We start from the raw sequence: 19,555 nt of genomic DNA on the forward strand, positions 1-19,555 counted from the left end.
ACAACCCAATACCACAGGTGGCTCAAGTTATATTTTAGGTTGTTTAGCAGATGTCTAAAAGTGAAAAAGTCAACTGAAATGCCTGAATGTGGCCCTACTCTGTCTTTCATGAATGTATTTCCTTCGGTGTTGTTTTTCTCCTGCTAAAGAAATATTTGAAATGATTGCTCTTGAATTTCAGAACAAGCCTGCAGTAAAACAGAATTAAGGACCCTTACTCATATTTATTAATATATTTTGTATTCTAAGATCTTCCTAAGTAAAACAAAATCAATGTAAAAAAGGCTGATGTATTAAATAATTCTGCAGCAGCAAGAAATGTCCAATGAGCCTATGACACCTCCCCTGGATGCATGTGAGCAAACCTAAAATCTTATGTAATTAAATTAGGACTTTGAAATCCCATAATTCAATAATGGACAAAAAGAGCAGGCCAAGGATTTGGACAGTATCACTAATGCATTGTCCAGTCCCTTTACCTTGTTTCTTTTAAAGTATGTTCAGTTATTTGCCCCTCTGAATCGCTACATTATGTTGCTCAGGTTTATATAACAACTGAAAAAAATGTACCTTCAACCTGTGCAGCTCATGTGTCATTTTCATTTCTTCAGCTACATTAGACATTTCCTACTCTATTTTCCTACTACTATTTTGAGAGTTGTAGTACAAGTATCTATATCAGCGGTTCCCAATATCTGGTGATGGAGGGTCAATTTCCGGAGGTTGCATGGGATGGGAGCCACAGTAGAAAATGAACCACAGATGAAAATTAAATTGGTCCCAAATCATACCTTTTTATTTCCTATATGTTTGTCAGGGAACATTTAGAACTTATTTTTCCCCAAATTACATGTGCAATTTGTAACAGAACATTTTCAGAAAGTGTAAAAATATAGTAAAGGTTCAGAAAAGGGGGGGTTGAAGGTTGGCTTTGGGGGACCGCCCCAAACATCCTTGAGGGCCACACTTGGCCCCAGGACCGCACATTGGGAACCCCTGATCTATATAGTTTAAAATACAGCTAAACTATCTTACTTTTACACAAGCTTTAGAAAGTATTTATATAGGGTTAAAAGTTGATTTAACATCAAATTTGTTTAAAATATGAATATGTGAAGAGACAAGCATGATAGTTTCTGAAACAGTGACTGGTAAGGTTGGGTCAGTCAGGTTATAAGATGGAAAAAGGCATCTTGGTACTATTTTATGTAAATCTGAAATTGGACAAGGCTTGAAAATTACTCCCACATTTAGAATTTTAGTGCAACAATCATTAAGAATGCCAGATTTTAAGCATTTGTTTATGGAGCTGAGAAGGAAAACCCAATAAAGACTACTATCTGGTCACAGTCCCATCAAAGAAAAATTGGGTTCATCCAAGATTTAATATAACAGTGGCTATAGGCTATAAGTGGAATGTTTCACATTTTGTTGTTACAACCTGAAAGTAAGTAATCAACAGTCCACAAGTATTAAAAAACATGTGTTTTTTTATTGTTTTGGCCATGTTATATAAAATATTACAGAAATAAATCTTTTCATATTTCATACAAATGTTTTTTCCTATTTGGAAATTGATTCAAATTACCTACCTTAATAGTTTTATAAATTATAACATTTTAAATATACATACAGGGTAACTATTACTTTACCTAATGCATCATGTTCCTTTCCCAAACAACAACATGCACATTAGCAGAATTAATTGTGCATAACAAGGTCAGCATGCTAAATGCTTTTTTAGTCTGTAGATCTTGCCACACTAGCTATTTTACATGTTCCCCTTTGTATTGAAAAGCATAATACATTTAACTTGCCAGAACAGATTCCTATGAAAGTACTTTCCCTTCTGCAATCACTTAGGAAGCTTGTGTATGCACAGTTAATGCTGCTAAAATCACTTTAAGAGTTTGAAGCAGCGGAATGCATCAAAGGATTTGTATTTTGGCTGCCCCCGTGCTTTAGCAGTGTCACACTATTTGATGCGTCTCAGATAAGTATGGATACATTTCATATCCAATAGTAGAAACAGTATAGTGTTCTGCCATGCCATGTAACCCCACTGTCACCAAAGCAACTCAAGTCCTCTGTGTCGTATCCCCTGAATGTCAGTTAGAGTATCCTCTCATAGAAGAGGAGGTAGGCTTGCGAGTTCTGCACTTTAGTCTCGGGCACAGCCTGGACACTTGTATCACTTATATGGAACCAGGAGCCTTTGACCAATTCAGCATCATTCACTGCAAGAGAACACAGAACACAGCATGTCAATGTCTTGTGTGATTAGCTCCATATACCTTATTATGGCACTCCAATCTACAATCTACAGTGTTTATGCTATTCTGACAGATATCCCAGGCCTTAGTAAAAGCAAATCACTCTTTTGCCTGGTCCTTATATATATAAAAATAATAATAATAATAATAATAGTTTAGCTACAATACGTACCTTGCGGACTCAATCCATTCAAATGCTTCGAAAGGTAGTCCTTCGGTTGCACTTTGACATAGGCCGTGTAGTGACCGGACCTCATCGTGCCACTGTGTTCCACTATCCCATAGAGGCTGTACAGCATCCTCGTTTCTCCCTCAGCGATATTCTAGGAGAACAGACCAGAGTAAATAGCTTGCTGAAAGGCATCAACATGTTTCCTTCATCAACATAAATGTTTGACAGTTAGCTGGATACAGATTTTGATAGTAATGTTACACTGTTCATTTCTTCCTGTGCTCTAAAAACGGTTTCAGGGTATTCATTGTCCTTGTTCGTTTTATTTATCCAACACATTGGACGGCATCATTAAAAACATGAAAATAACAAACATTTACCTTGCAGTTAACAGTGCAGAATGGAGCCAAGTCCAGAACCTGTGGAAACTGCACGTGTCTATTCACTTTACACACACCGTATCCAACCTAGAAGAATACACATTTTTTAACAACACAATATGAATGAAGAGTTCATACAATCTTTTTAATGTCTTACCTGGTTCATACCCTAACTCCTTTTTTTCCCTTCTTAAATTATGATTTGATGTTCTATTAAATATATAAAATGGATACCATTATATTACTTACATGAATAAAGATGGGGGTCATTAACACCAGTATAAATAACAGGTTAAGGGTGTGTGTGTGGGGGGGGGCTCCCTTCTATATTACACATGTATCAACAACTGTTCAAAAGTGTTGCAGCTAATTTGTATAGTGGCTGATCTGTGCAACTAGTTATCATTCCTCTTCAGGTTTAAAACTATCTGGCCCTAACTTACTTGGAATTGCCACATTCACATCCCCTAGAAACACAGATGCTGAAGTCTTCTACATCATATGGAAGCCATTTCATGATCACAGACCTTAATACCCATCTTCTCTTGCCCCTATAGGAACATGCTAAATCGATTTTTCTAAATAATTAATCCACTTTTTATTGATAGCCCTTTCACAAATTGTAGAATTGTGACCTAATGGATCTCCTTTTGGAAACATACAACCAAATCACTCAGTTACATTTGGTTAAATCCTCTTAGGATTTCAGAAAGTCAATGCATGCTTTTTATTGTTGTTGCGTATGACTGTGGGAGTCATCTGAAGTGTGCATTTTTATTATTGCCCATATTATGATGAAAAAGGCATTAATGTATATGACAGACAAGGAAACTAATAAACTGAATCCTAGTTGTGGATTTGTCTTTCTTTTATTTAATATCTGTTTTGTTAAAAACGAAGCCAGTATCGCAGGTGTGTATCTGATGGGGGGCTGTGTGCTGTACAGTGTGTATCTGATGGGGGGCTGTGTGCTGTACAGTGTGTGACTGATGGGGGCTGTGTGCTGTACAGTGTGTGACTGATGGGGGGCTGGGTGCTGTACAGTGTGTATCTGATGGGGGGCTGGGTGCTGTACAGTGTGTGACTGATGGGGGCTGTGTGCTGTACAGTGTGTGACTGATGGGGGGCTGTGTGCTGTACAGTGTGTGACTGATGGGGGGCTGGGTGGTGTACAGTGTGTGACTGATGGGGGGCTGGGTGCTGTACAGTGTGTATCTGATGGGGGGCTGTGTGCTGTACAGTGTGTGACTGATGGGGGGCTGTGTGCTGTACAGTGTGTATCTGATGGGGGGCTGTGTGCTGTACAGTGTGTGACTGATGGGGGGGCTGTGTGCTGTACAGTGTGTGACTGATGGGGGGCTGTGTGCTGTACAGTGTGTGACTGATGGGGGGCTGGGTGCTGTACAGTGTGTATCTGATGGGGGGCTGTGTGCTGTACAGTGTGTGACTGATGGGGGGCTGTGTGCTGTACAGTGTGTGACTGATGGGGGGCTGTGTGCTGTACAGTGTGTATCTGATGGGGGGCTGTGTGCTGTACAATGTGTGACTGATGGGGGGGCTGTGTGCTGTACAGTGTGTATCTGATGGGGGTCTGTGCTACATGAGTTTAGAGCCTGACCGATACAGGTCTTTTGGGTCCGATACCGATAATCGGGAAGCTAAATTTCCCGCTTACTGATATATCTGCCGATATTTACTTTTTATTTTGTTAGCATGCAAAACAGACATTTTCTAGCATGGAATCTCTAATCTCTGCGTAATTGGGTGAAATATGCACTGAAGGCAGGATTTTTACATTTCACATAATAAACTTAACATACATTTTCAACATAAATAAGAACCACAAATCAAACATTGTAAAACATTAAATTACAATAAGGCAGAATAAAGGAAAAATATAAAACTATGCATGTTCTATACATTAGATAAAATAATAAGATAGTGTTAAGTGCTGGTCTAGCTTATATTAGCATTATACACGCATCAGGTTCTCTCAGGTTCACAATCCTCCTCAGTGCTCAACACTGTCGATACAATAGGGGCAGGTTATAGTACAGCTGCATTTGTTTAAAAAAATGTATTTAAAAATGCCCTCAAAAGTGTAACTTACTTACTGCGAATGAAAAACGTATTGCAATATGAATCACAGCTAAAACACGATAAATATCATGTATAGTTTCAGTTTTCACTCATTTTCTTTAGATTGTTCTCTGTGATCTGAGCTTGCTTGTCATTTGGAGGCAGTTTTTGTTTGCTCATATCCAAGTCAACATCTTCAGGCAACATTTGCTGTATTTCTTAATTTTAATTGCTATTGTGAATTCTGAGAAGCAATTTAACGTTTCAGTAAAAATGCGTCTCTATGCCATAGTATACGGTAATCTTCAGTCATGACAAAAATAAACAATCAAATAAACAATAACCATGGATACTCCAATGTAGCACGGCTTTCAAAAACACTTTCTATCGGTTACGAAGGTTTTAGTAAAACACATGTTTATTGGTGTATGAGCGCTGTGTTTCTCAGTGGGTGTGTGTGTGTGTTTCCCCGGCGCTCAGTAGTGTATTGTGCGCATGTGCCGCTGTGCTGAGAGTCACTGTGGAGTCGGAAAAATCTAGCGAAAATGAAAGCACCACAACCATGTTAAAAAAATAATAGTTAATAATTATAGTAACAACTGTAAAACCAAATACACATGTATATTAGTATTGTCCGAAGTCTGACGAAGGATTTTATGGCAATTTGAAAACAAATATTTAGCAAAATATTAGAAAATAGATAGGTGGATTATCGGTGGAATATGTGCCGATACAGATATTTGTGTAAAAGGCCAATATCGTCGGATAATATCGGTGCTCCGATATGGATTAACTCATGTAGAGCCCGACAGATATAAGTGAAATTAAAACCTTTAATCTTCTGGAAGAAATTTGAGGATTCCTGGTCTGATTGGTTTTTAATCGCCCCCTGCTACAAAAGTAGCTGATGAATTATTCACTTAAGCCAAAAGAAAAACTTACAATGATTACAAGTTTGCTTTGCATTCACTTAATGTAGAGGTCGACCGTTCCCTCACAGCGTTTATCACAGAGTGAAGCAGCTCTCAGTGAACAGCTTTCAAGCACTTACGTGCGCCGTTTTCAAATCACTATTAAGAACAAATAAAAGAACCATCCGATCCAAATACTACATAGATTAGTAATACAAACCATTTCAAAAACCGGAAACATAAAACTGTGTGTCAAAACGAAAGGCTTGTTTCTTTAAAACCCGATACGGAAAGCCCGCCTCTCCTGCTGAGTGACAGGGAGCCGCGCCTCTCAGGGCGCCGCGGCACCGAGATTTTCGGTCCCTCCCCTTTAAAAGCTCAAGCCCAAATGGTGGTTTCACGCACAGCCCCAATGAAGGTGTCATCTGATAGGTCACATCCCCACCAATAGCATATTACGAGCTTTTTTGCACCCGAAGTCAGGAAGTTAGAAAAAAAAAAAAAAAAAACAGGTTTGTTTGCTTTAACACGTGTGCTGCTAGTCTGAACATAAAACGCCTGTGTCGCCACACATATGGGAGGTGGTCGTACCCCTCTACTTTAAATTTTTATACAGACCTAAGCATAACTTTTTGGGCTCTGTAATCCGCTGGGTTTTAAACACAACCTGCGCCGCGTATTTCTGGGAAAAGACAAATTCGAACACGAGCCGCCATTTCCCTCAGCCGCGGGAGCGCGCACGCGTCACTGTGTGATAAGAGACGAGGAGCCGCAGCTCTGAGTGCAGCTGAGCTGTGTGTCTTATTCCCTCTTAATAAAGTGTCAATGCATGCTTTTTATTGTTGTTGCGTATGACTGTGGGAGTCATCTGAAGTGTGCATTTTTATTATTGCCCATATTATGATGAAAAAGGCATTAATGTATATGACAGACAGGAAACTAATAAACTGAATCCTAGTTGTGGATTTGTCTTTCTTTTATTTAATATCTGTTTTGTTAAAAACGAAGCCAGTATCGCAGGTGTGTGACTGATGGGGGGCTGTGTGCTGTACAGTGTGTGACTGATGGGGGGGCTGTGTGCTGTACAGTGTGTGACTGATGGGGGGCTGGGTGCTGTACAGTGTGTATCTGATGGGGGGCTGTGTGCTGTACAGTGTGTGACTGATGGGGGGGCTGTGTGCTGTACAGTGTGTGACTGATGGGGGGCTGGGTGCTGTACAGTGTGTGACTGATGGGGGGGCTGGGTGCTGTACAGTGTGTGACTGATGGGGGGCTGGGTGCTGTACAGTGTGTGACTGATGGGGGGCTGGGTGCTGTACAGTGTGTGACTGATGGGGGGCTGTGTGCTGTACAGTGTGTGACTGATGGGGGGGCTGTGTGCTGTACAGTGTGTGACTGATGGGGGGCTGGGTGCTGTACAGTGTGTATCTGATGGGGGGCTGTGTGCTGTACAGTGTGTATCTGATGGGGGGCTGTGTGCTGTACAGTGTGTGACTGATGGGGGGCTGGGTGCTGTACAGTGTGTGACTGATGGGGGGCTGGGTGCTGTACAGTGTGTATCTGATGGGGGGCTGGGTGCTGTACAGTGTGTGACTGATGGGGGGCTGTGTGCTGTACAGTGTATGACTGATGGGGGGCTGTGTGCTGTACAGTGTGTGACTGATGGGGGGGCTGTGTGCTGTACAGTGTGTGACTGATGGGGGGCTGTGTGCTGTACAGTGTGTGACTGATGGGGGGCTGTGTGCTGTACAGTGTGTGCAGTAGAGCAGCAGCGCGGCGGTTCAGCGCGGTTGCGGATCGTGACTCAGACTTGGCGCGGCTTCACACACAGGCGCAGGACGAGCCGACATTTCATTCATGTAAATGTGCGCTGTGTAGCTGCCGGGACACGAAACACAAGAGCAACGTGATCGACTGACCTCACAGTGTAAAACTCCGGCAGATGAACGAGACAGAATAGACACCGAGAGGACAGGGGGGGTCAGTTGAATGAGGCTGAGGTGAAGATAATTAAACTGAAAAAATAACTGAGCACCGTTTCAGACAAATTAGCCCGGATGAGTGTTAGACATGTCAATAAAAGCATTAGATGTAGAGATGACAAAAATCAAGAAATGCAGAGAGACACAGATTGCATTGGCTAATGCTGAGTTAGAGCAGAGCATTGAGATACTGAAGGAAGATTTGCAGAAGGAGATGCATAGTAAAAGAAAAGAGACCATGACACTCATTTACTATAAAATAAAATCTGCAATGGATGGTGAACAGAGCTTAAGTGTGGCAGACAAGGTTAGAGAGTTAAATGAAGAGGTGCTGTTCAGGTTGAGTGTGAAGAAGTGAAGGGAGAGCTGGAACAAGACCGAAACATACGTCGAAAATAGATACATGGGTGAAGTGCATATGGACTTAGTTGCTAATATGGGAGTTAGCACACATGAGGCATCTCAGGTTGTTAGAGTAGTTTTTTAAAAAACTGGTTGGTACACAGAAAGACTGCAGAGTAGAATTCTTACAGAAAATGATTGGGCTCTCTGCACAGATGGGACAAGAATAGGTCACAGGTATGACACTGCTGGCATATTTTTTAAGGATGGCATAAGGATGCATTTAGAACTCGGGGAACAGACATCAGGCTCTGCTCAGTGTTCATTTGATACTGTCAGAGAAATGGTTCAGGACATAGTCAGAAGTGGGGTGTGTGACTTGAATGTACATTTTTATGTACACAACAATTAAAACTCTTGTGGGGGACAGAGCTGCACCTGAGAAAAAAAATCAATGACATTTTGTCTCAGTACACATCAGATATTCTTCCAGAGACCATGGAAGACTTTGAACAGCACAGAGAGGCTGATAAGGCTAAACTTAGACTTTTAAATGAGCTTTTCTGTGGATTGCATTTAGTTTATGGTTTGGTCAGAAAAGAGGCTGTGAAAAAAGTGGAAAACCAGTGCAATTCAAGATAGTTCTGTTAGGCAAGGATAAATCTGAATTTGTGCCACTGGTATCATTCAAAGGTAACAGAATCAATGCTGTTTTTCAGTGCAGCTGGGTTTTTTACCTGCTCTCTGATTTGCTGGAATTCAGTAGAGAAATTCAGCATGAAAACAAATTGGTGGAGCTGTTTTTGCTGATCTAAATGTTAGACAGTACTTGGTAGGATGTAGGGCACTTGGATTAATTTGTAAAATTGTGACAGAGCCTCTTTTGAGAGTTTTGTCAAGGAAAGGAGCATGTTCTTGAGATGAATGACAGGTATCAGGAACTTGTCCACAAACCGAAGGCATGGCAGCCAGACGGCCAGAGTTTTGTTAGAGGAGATGTTCAATTGTTCGATGATGTAGAAGTGACTGTGTAGCCTGTCCTTCAGAAACTTACAGAGGAGACAACTGCAGATTTTGACAGCATGACTGTGCAGGTAGTGGAGTTAATTCCAGCTAGCTGATCACCTAGAGCAGGGGTTCCCAAAGAGCAGACCTCAAGGATGTTTGGTGCGGCCCCCCAAAGCAAACCTTCAACCCCCCCTTTTCTGAACCTTTACTATATTTTTACAGTTTCTGAACATTTTCTGTTACAAAATGCACATGTAAGTGGGGGAAAATAATAAAACAAGAATTACAATTGAATACATTTTCCCTATTAGAAATGTATAGGAAATAAAAAGGTATGATTTGGGACATATTTCGTTTTCATTGGTGGTTAATTTTCTACTGTGCCCCCCATCCCATGCAACCTCTGGAAATTGGCCCTCCATCACCAGACATGGGGAACCCCTGACCTAGAGCATGGGCGGTATGCTGAGGTATCAGCAGAGCTGCGCAGTAAGCTGCAGTCCGCTCCAAAACCAATGCCAGTTGTGAGAGGGATTTGGGGATTTTTGACCGGTTGTTGAGAGAGAAGACAAGAGCAACAGGAAATGCTATTCCTTATTTTGTAATTTGCAAAAAAGTGGTCAAATTACATGAAGGTAGAGCTACATTAACTTTAACAAATGTGATGTTTGTTATTCTTTCAGAAAACTTGAAATAAAGTGTTGATTAAATTAAAAGTTTCCATGGTTGATTTTTATTTTCTGGGAAGAATGTCCTGCTGTTTTAATGTATGTATTTGTGTCTAATATTTTCTGAACTGTCTGCAATTACATTGTAAGCTATTTACAACCAAAGCGCCATTTATATAATTTATATAACTTATATAATTGTTTTGTTAGTGGCATGTGAAAACAGCATTTCATTGTGCCTGCAGTTATTATTCTTGGTACTTGATCACGTTACAGTAATGTGCTGCAAACATTTTGCGATTCTCCTAGCAATAGATACGCAGTTTTAACAGGACACGATGATGACCAATAGTAAACTGATGTATCAAAACATGAACTTGCGTTTGCAGTGCACACTACTTAAATATGCAGTGAATATAATGCTCATTATATCTTACTTCCTGGTCTAATGTAATTACGCTCCTGTGTGCAGGTTGTATTGTGTTGCAGTGTCAGTGCTGAGCTCCGGGCTGCGTGGACGCGCTTCTGCTGCTGCTGCGACACTGCCCTGTGCACACGCGGCACGGGGGCGCGCAGCAGCAGCTCGTCTCGGTGCCGTTTCTACGAAAATGCCGGACTGGCACCATGTGCCGATGTTTTGGGTTGTAGTTCACACACATCCACACACATGCATCAACTAGCACATGCAAACGTTAGACAGGGGTCTTGTACTATGATATATGTGGTTGTTATTAATATTTTTACTTTTATTAAGTTTTAAAACATCTGTTTAATGAAAATAGGTAAAGAAAATCCAAGATGGCGTTTTTAGTGCCTAAAAAGACATATTTATTGGGGTTAAAGTCACAATTTAGTTTTTTTGGTAATGCACATATCTAAGTTAATGCATAATCTAACCATTTAAGTGTATAACAGCTTTAATTAATTATTTTTTTTAAATGGATTGACCACCCTACTTAATGACTTAATATAGAACAGTCAAGTGTAGAGTTTAAATGATGCATAAAACCTTACCTGTTGAAATCTTTTCAGATGAAGAGTGAGCACTGGGGGAGGCCTTGAGATCAGCATCTGCTTCAGGGCATCTGTGTAGACGCTGTTCTTGTCACCTGGCCAGTGAGAAATACCAGCAACAACAAGTTAGCATTCTTACTAGGGATTTACTCTAGTATGGGCGGGGGAAATAATAATTAAAAAAAAAAATCAAGATGTACCATCCGAGGATGATTTAGCTCCTTTGCCCTTCTGCCGAGTACAAGTGACACACTGCAGGCTGTTGTTTTTTGTGAGGTGTTCCACTTCAGTGAACTGAAACAAGCAAGACTGCACCGAGCACTCCTGCTTCCCTGGCGCAGCTCTGACTGCAAGAGTGCTGAAGGCTAAATCTGGGTCCTGGTTCACCACAACGTAAGCTTTAGTGTCTGCCGCTGCCTCACTGACATCGATCTCCAAGTCTATATCGTCGGGAGATATGAAAGCATCGTTCAGCCTCAGGTTGTGTAGATCCTGGACAATTTCTCCCTCCCTGGCGCTCTCATTAGTCAGAGTTCCGCAGCGGTTATCGCCATTCGGAAGCACGTCGGCGTCCCCCTGCCCCGTTTCATCTTCTGTGGGTTTCGGCTCGTTGCCGCCGCTGCCGTTGTGGTTGTCTTGACAGTCTTTTGCGCTGTTCTCTTCGTTGCTCGGCTCCGGGTTATCGGTCTGGGCCTGTTCGCTGCTGTCGGAGCAAGGCTCTCCCTGCGCCGAGTCCCCCGGGTCTGCCTGGCTGACCTCTCCTTGAGATGAAGACTCCACTCCGTTCGGAAGCTCTTCAGACTCCAGCTGGGCCGTGGAGCCAAGTTCCATCTTCCCTCCCTGTTTCTGCTGACGTCTCTGGATCTGGAAGGTAGAAGCGTACGTTTAGTTTCGCCTTTGCAGAGCACACACACACAAATGTATGGATCTCACGCATGACACAGGTTATGATGATTTTACATCTGCTTTGAATCATACTGATACACAAGCGTTACCTTTGCTTGCTTCTTTGCCTGTTTCTTCACCTTCTTTTGTTGATATTTGCTGCCAGCGCCAGAGGGAAGGTCCTCTTTCCCGTTAGCGGACGCAGTAGGCATCTTGTAATCATCGTCCTCATTCTCACTGATCTTCCTCACATTTTTTTTCTGGTTCTTTTTCCTGTAAGCCTTGGAAAAGAGAAGAGATTAATAGGGAATCGTGATTTCTTAATGAGTGCTGGAAAAGCCAGATGCAGGTCCATGCTGCTGGTTTTATAGCAATCCCCCCAGCATTCATTGCTTCACATCTCACCTCCTTCCCAGTCAGCAGCTTCTTGACTCATTCCCCTTAATTAAATAGTTACCCTTACTTCAGTAATATACTCCTGCCTTCTTTACACTAGTTAAATACATTAGTCATCTTACTTGTTATAGAAAAATTCCCATTCAAAAATGTTTAGCTATGAAGTGTAAAAGTGACAAGATTATTTTCCAGCATTTAACACTGCAACCATTTATTAAGGAGGAATTACTTCATCTGAAACGGGGAGAGACAAGTCCAGGAACATCTCAGTGACTAAAGATACCTAGAAGACAGCAGAAGAAAAGCACAGTTTAAATTTGAACACAATTTGAATTTAAGTGGTTTGCATCTTGAATTAAACAACAAGGGGCGGCCCGTCATTAGGAGCCAGTGGGGCCGGGCCCTACTTAGAGAATAAATAAAAATAAAAAAAATCACTGCTTGTACATTGCAAACTTTATAAACTCCATATTAGTGTAAGTTCCGTGGATAACAATGCACAGTTCACTATGGCAGATGCTAATAACAGGAAGTAAACAAACCAGAAACGGCATGTCTATGGCAAGTCATCAAGGTCATATGGCAGTGAACGCAGCCGAGCAATTGTGAGTTTAGCTGGTGGGGCCGGCCCCTCGTCCGCACTGAAGCAATAATGTTCGTACTGCACAGAAATACAGCAGATACGGCCGATCATGGACGCGCTTTAAGAGTTTTAATGAGTTCAGAAGGAGCACTTCAGCTTCGGTCCCTTGCCTTACTGTGCATGATCTTGTCATTTCCTGCTTATCAATGAGGTCGTGTTCTTGTAGCACAGATTTCAGCAGTTCTCTACAGATCTGCAGAATTCCACTGATCCCATTGGTGGAGCAGCACAGATCTGCGCACAACTGCTGAAATCTGCACTACCAGTACGCAACCTGCTAATTTGAGTACTGTACAACCGTGATCAAGATGAAAAGAGTCGATTTCTTTTTAGAAAATAGTTTTTCTTTGTTGTCATTTTTCAGAAAATATTGAACTCCAAGGATTAGGTCCCCATCAAGCGACATATCGTTTAATCGTCCAAAGGGAACATACAGAATGGGTAAAAAAAAAAAAAAAAGCATTACTGGAAAATAATTTTGTTTTCCTTCTTTCATTTGGGGAGAGACCATGTGGACAAACGCTGCTTACAAGCACTTAAAACACTTGTCAGAGAGACGAGGGAAACATGAAAGTATTTTATAGGGACATCCTAAGCAATCCAGAATGAGCCGTTGACTGCTTGTGTCAAGTGTACAGGAGGACATTAACAAGGGTCTCAAAGCGCATTCGCTGCTGCACAGGCAGATGAGACAACAGCCGTGTATTAAAAAAAGTCAGCAATCGGTGAGTGTTATTTTCAATTAATTATTATACAGCTACAGTATTAGCTATAGACAAATTGGGGGATCATGTGTTTGTATTACAATCGTGGACTGATATTTATTTTTGACATTTATTTGTATTCTATGCTATAGCCTACTTGTATTGGTAAGTGTATGTGATAGGAGTTATATATATAATTACCTAGTTATATAATTGTTGTTCATAGCATTGCAGCTTAATTAGTTAGAATGTACCTTAAATCTACCATATGTATTATTTTCATATATATACAAGGCGCCTCAACACAATTTACAATTGATTGTGTGTTTTTTTGTTTCCGATATTGTAACTTTCTTAAAGAAATAAAAAAAACATTCTGGCAAATCACAATTTATTATCCTTTATTGTTTTAATATGCTTTCTCAGGATTATTGGTGCTCAAAAATGGCAGTAACTCGAAAACTGAATTGTATAATTGACCTACTTACCTACGTCATCTTCACTTATTTTTCCGGGACTGTAATCACTGCGGTGCAAATATGCATTATGGTACATGTGTTCATAGGTCTTTTCATGCCCCACCAGCTCATAAACTCACCGCCATTACTGAACATAACATAACCAGCTTTGAGATTTTATATTTTTCTGCTTTGGAAATATTCATATTTTTGCCAGTGTGAGAAGAAATGTTTGGCAAGAGAAGACATTATATAGTCAAGAGGAAATTAGAAGTTGTGAATATGACTTTGAAAACAACTTTTAACAGTAACTAGCACAGACAGAGGCTGTGCCTGACAATACTGTTTTACTTACTGTTCTGCATTCCTTACACATAACTGTGCTTGTCAGCTCTCCACCAAAAACCTGGTCCACGAAGTTTAGATGTGCCCCACTCTTTTCATACTCTAGGGAAACAAAAAAATAATGGCGCATTTCCCAGAAATAAGGAATAAATTCTCAAATATTTTAAGAAATATTTTTTTAAAAACAGAACTCATATTCTGTAAGTTTATCATTATAATTGTTGGTGTGTGTGGAAGTGTTGCTTACCTTTGACTAGCTTCTTTAACTCTTCAGCCTCTGTGTGGTTTCCACAATGATTTAAAGCTTCCAGAATTCCTGAATTTACTCTCTGAAGGCAAAGGAAGACAGAAAATATTTTGTATTAACACATTAATTCGTAAAAGAAATGCAACAGTTTAATGATCATATAATGTATACATTAAAGTGTGCTTCAAATGAACAATTCTTAATTTTTTAAATAAAAATCACTGTATACCAATACTATCAAAGTAGTCAAACTATAGCTGTTCTTTCAATTACGTAAATTAAACCGTATGTAAGTAGTATCAAGATAAAACTGAAGCTCGTGGTACATTTCCAAATTCTTAAAAGGTCTCTGGCAGAGATTCAGTGATTTTGTTTAGTGGAAAAGCTTGACACGGTGATTCGGTATACAATCGGAAACACTACTCCCAGCAAAACCTGACAGTATCTGTGGAGCACCAAGTCTTGCCTCAGAAAGGACTCACCTTCATCTCCTCGGCTTTCATTCCATCCAAAAGATAGCGTAGCAGCTCTTGGCTATCCTGTTGTTGAAAGCCTTTGAATCTTGCGGCCCTGTGGATATTCACATACAACATCTTTAAATTGGACTATTGTAATGTACCTATTCACTGGCATTTCACAAATACACAGTATAAAATGAGCCTAGAGGAAAGCTTGGATGAAGTAGGTTCGAATGAATTAAATCAAGTAAAAAACAAAATATATCCAGTATTTACATGCACCAAAATATACTTAAGTTATGTAGTTAATGGCTAAAAGAATTCCGTAACAACCCAGATTTAGGTGCTTTTTTTTGCTTTACATACTTTTTACAGACTTGGGAGAACAGCTCTTTAGGCGTCACTACACCCTTCTTGGTTTCTTGTATTTCATTGAGCAGCTGACACATGGCCAGTGTCAAAGACCCGGGACTGTTCAAGGTGATGAGAAGGGGCTCCTGAAAACAAAAGGCATTTGAAACATGTAATTTGGGCTGCTTTAATTCACAGCTACAGTCCTACAGACAACATGCCAATGCTAACATACCAATCCGGTGGACGCTTCTGGGGTAATTGTGACTGTGGTCTTCTCAGCTTTCATCTCACTGAGAAGCTGTCGGAGGGGCTGAGTCTGGAAAAGGTTCTGTTATGAAAGAAGAACATTAATTGACAAAGGTTTTCAGGCTCTTATTTATGTCAAGAAACGAAGTCTCTCAGTTATACATTGACCAGCATTTAGACTTATGTTAGTGCTGATTGATACACAACAGCCACATGCCCCCAAAAGATGTTTTACCTGTACAACTGCATTAAAAAAACAAGTATTCCCCAGATTGCTCAGTCCTTTAACAGACACTGTAGTGCTGTTGGTCTTATCTGGTGTTTTTTCTTCTTTTGCCTCAGTCATGTCTTCCTTAGCATGCTTCTTTTGCTCTTTCTTGATCTCCTCAGGCTTTTTGTCTTCTCTGGGCTCATGTTCTTGTTCGTCAGCTGCTGCTGCTGCACAGTAAAATATCCATTTGTATATGTATATATTTTGAATAATGCAAACTATGACCTGTAAAGAGGCTGAATCCACATTGTGAGTATTCAGTTAACAAGTGCCAGGAAAATAGAATAGGATACATTAAATGCTATAATATAGAAGTAATTATGTATCGCTAAACTGAATCGTGGGGTTTTCCTGTTCCTTTTAAAATGTATATATTTTTGTTCAAAGTTTTGTGACAGCAGCTGATAAGATTTATTCTCGAGTTAGGTAAAATTAAATAATTCTGCCATACAAAAAATAAAAGGCTTCAGACCTTGAATTGCCCATGTGTCAATTAACGTTTTTAAAAATGCTAATAAATTAAGTAAAGGAACTGACAAGAAGTGTGGACTTACTCTTATTGGGGGTTTTCTTGCTTATCTCTGGAAGAGCTTGCTTTCGAATGAAAGTCACAAGCTGTGCCAGCTGTCCGGTGCTGGAATACTGAACTTCGTCATCACAACTGTAACACCTACATTGAAACACAAAGACAACAATGGACTTTCATCGAACTAGCCATTTCCACCTGCACCCAAATGTTTGTTGGGGTATTGTGTGCTCTCCTAAGTACTCCATCAAAGCTGCACACTTCCTCATTCCATCAGCTTTGAAAAGTCTATCTAGGGGCTATTTGTGCCCTGGTCAACAGAAATGTAAGCAGAAATGAGTCAGATAAAAATACTATATTATATTTTCATATCAGACTATACCAAGATTTCCCAATCCAGGAGGCCCTGTATCTTTTGGTTTCCATTCCTCCTGTGTCCTTGATCAATTAAGCTAGCCAAACACTTTAGTTTAAATATTTCATAGGACCATTACATTTTTCTTTCCTTCTTAATTTCAAAAAATGGCATTGACCTTGTACAATGTGCTGGGCATCAGAATTCCTCTCATTTAGGTAAACTGTGTCAATTACCACGTGTCTAGAATTTAATCAGTTCAGACCATAAATAGATAGATATGCTTGTGAGAGTTTCACACAGTATAATTACCCCCTATTTCTCTGTATCATTAATAGGTAAGGTGTCAAGAGTTTTTTTTTTTTTAAACAGGTATAAATAAGCAACAGTTCATTGAACATGTTGAAGACCTCTGATTAGGCTAAAAATAAATATTTCTGTGATCCTAGCAAACAAATGAGCTAATTAAGAAAATCCATCAATAAAGGCAGCAATTTAGAACCTGCTTGGAATAAAACATACAGAAGACCCAGGGATCCCCCAGGACCCAGATGGAGAACTCAGGACTATAGACTACTGATTTACTTATCATGAGGAATTGAAATGAGCTAGAATGAAAGTGCTTTATGTTCCCGAAGGCTAACACTCACAAGTATGTCTGTAACAAACTAATAATACAAACTATAATACTCTGCAGATTTGTCTATTAAATCTCTAACTTTAAACTCACCAGACAATCCAGTTGTCCAAGCTGAGTACCAAGCAATGGGGCTCTGAGCGTGGCTTCTCATAGTGCTTAATAGCATGCTGATTTTCAGAGTTTCTTCCACAGCCCTTTGGCAAACACAAAAAGTCACTTATATTAACAATGGATAGCATGAGCATTAAAGAAAAGGATACAACTAAATTTTAAACTATGCAAGACTGATCAATAGTAGTTTGATATACAGCACAAACAATTTGATGTTCAAGAGAAGAGTCTCTAAATCAGTGCACAACATTAACACAGGAATACAGTTTTTCTTTTTTCAAAATACTGCAAGGATTGACAGGAAGTTGGGTCGAATCACCTCTAGGAAGTCTGCCAGATATTGAGAGATGTGTTTACCAGCTGTTATACCCTTCAATCAATATGCTATGTTACACTGTGAATAAGGAGGCTTTTCAAATGAAGAATCAGAGTTAATTGATCTTCACATATTTGCGTGGTGCACTGCATTATCCGTGTTACCTAGGTCCTTGATATTTACCCGGTGACCACACTTCAGGCATATCCAGATCATTGGGCGTTCACCGTTTTCTTCCTCTGATGTGGCTTCAAGGGTTTCTTCATCCTTACACTCCTGGCAGGCATACCAGTGGACACCCTGTGCAATCTTTTTGTGCAGATGCTGCTCTATACCCTTTCGAATGTGGGTGCAGCGAGGTACTAAAACAAAAGGTTTTCAATGCAGAAAAATAAATACATATCCAGAATTCTTTCATTCAACCCCTACACACGCAAAAGATGAACAATAGTTACTTTAGTCTTATTAGAAATATATCTTTAAGAGTATTGTAAGAGAAAACCAAAGGGTCACCAGCTCGGGGCTCAATAAGGAGAGGGAACGGACTCTCTGAAAGTGTCCCAAAGCTCAAGAATGTGCAAAGCAGTGGAATCCTCAACCTTATGAGACTGTTTAATACCTGTCAAGTCAAAGGAGTCCTCGTCTTTCTGGTGTTTTTCCTTTGCCCTTTTCTTCCCCATTACAATTCAGCACAGTGGGGATCTAGAGCAAGGAAATCAAATCCATCAGAAGAGACCAATTAATAAATAATGACTTTGTATAATTATGTTTTTTTTTTATCCAGCTCCAGCTGTCACCACATCAAACCATACGAAAACAAAACATAAAACATGTCATATAAAATGCAAAAACTGGCCAGAAATCTGTGGAATTGATAACAACTTTAATCTTCAAGAGTCACAAGTAACAACATTAATCTCAGCTATAGTTGCTTGCAGTCATTTGAGAGATTGACAGCACAATTGACACAAGGATATACTTCTACAAAGGAGAAACTTGACGTGGTACAAAGGTTTTAATGATAAATGAGTTTAAACAGACATCAGGTACATCTTGTCCTCTGAGCACAACTGCAATTCCATTATTTCTATATATTGTTTTCAAACTACACGTAGCCTACACGTTTATGTAGGGTAAATGCAAAATATTTTGTATAACGTTCTGTGCATTTTTAGCCTATAATTTAATACAATATACTGAGAAGGACAGTAATTTCTCGAACAGTTCAGGGTTGATCTACACATCAACATTTTCTCAAAATGTACACGAACAAAAAAATAAGACAACAAAATGTATCCACATAAACTGGTCTTCCGTAGGGATTATACAGACTATTATGATTTTGTTGATGAATTGTCCCAACAGGAACAATTATCCCAGGGTTTTTTCAAGTTTTCATAGATTTTTAGTTAAAATTTAAAAAATGAATGAATCACTGTGTTCAAAATGCTGTTTGCACATGATCAGCGATGCAAAGCTTACCTGCTATTGAGAACAGTCACGGAGAATATATTCGTCACTTTGCAACCTCTCAGCACTTTTACTAATAAATCAATACAGTAAATATTTCCTACACAGTTAGCTGTTACACTTAAATGACGAATCCTCTCTACGAAACCCTATATTTATCATACTATGCACTGACGCCTTTCTTTATTTTGAGACTCATATCATCTTTTTGCATGCACAATAAGTTTCAGCATGTAACGTGTGTTAACTCTGCATACATCCGGGGTCCCAGGAAGAAAACTGTACGTTTTCCGGTGACCCC

At 39.9% G+C, this 19,555-nt stretch overlaps 1 protein-coding gene across 3 annotated transcripts; it reads right to left on the reverse strand.

Annotated features, from left to right (window-relative positions):
• Positions 1–1,472: 1,472 nt before the first annotated feature.
• Positions 1,473–19,528, reverse strand: usp16 (ubiquitin specific peptidase 16). Of its 3 annotated transcripts, none has more exons than XM_066699851.1 (18): positions 19,267–19,528; positions 18,404–18,486; positions 17,968–18,146; positions 17,448–17,551; positions 16,391–16,506; positions 15,801–16,000; positions 15,552–15,647; positions 15,332–15,462; positions 14,990–15,077; positions 14,508–14,589; positions 14,271–14,362; positions 12,340–12,393; positions 11,825–11,995; positions 11,030–11,693; positions 10,830–10,924; positions 2,826–2,912; positions 2,446–2,596; positions 1,473–2,237 (listed from the first exon to the last, which is right to left on the reverse strand). In XM_066699851.1, the coding sequence occupies exons 2-18, from the start codon at positions 18,462–18,464 to the stop codon at positions 2,113–2,115; spliced, it is 2,496 nt and encodes an 831-aa protein (XP_066555948.1). In that variant the 5' UTR covers positions 18,465–18,486; positions 19,267–19,528; the 3' UTR covers positions 1,473–2,112. The 3 variants fall into 3 exon arrangements, with proteins under 3 accessions (XP_066555948.1, XP_066555949.1, XP_066555947.1); XM_066699852.1 differs by having other exon boundaries at positions 11,855–11,995; positions 15,801–16,003; positions 19,267–19,527; XM_066699850.1 differs by having other exon boundaries at positions 15,801–16,003; positions 19,267–19,527.
• Positions 19,529–19,555: the final 27 nt, after the last annotated feature.

Source organism: Amia ocellicauda, chromosome 3, assembly GCF_036373705.1.
Source record: "Amia ocellicauda isolate fAmiCal2 chromosome 3, fAmiCal2.hap1, whole genome shotgun sequence".
Taxonomy (NCBI): domain Eukaryota; kingdom Metazoa; phylum Chordata; class Actinopteri; order Amiiformes; family Amiidae; genus Amia; species Amia ocellicauda.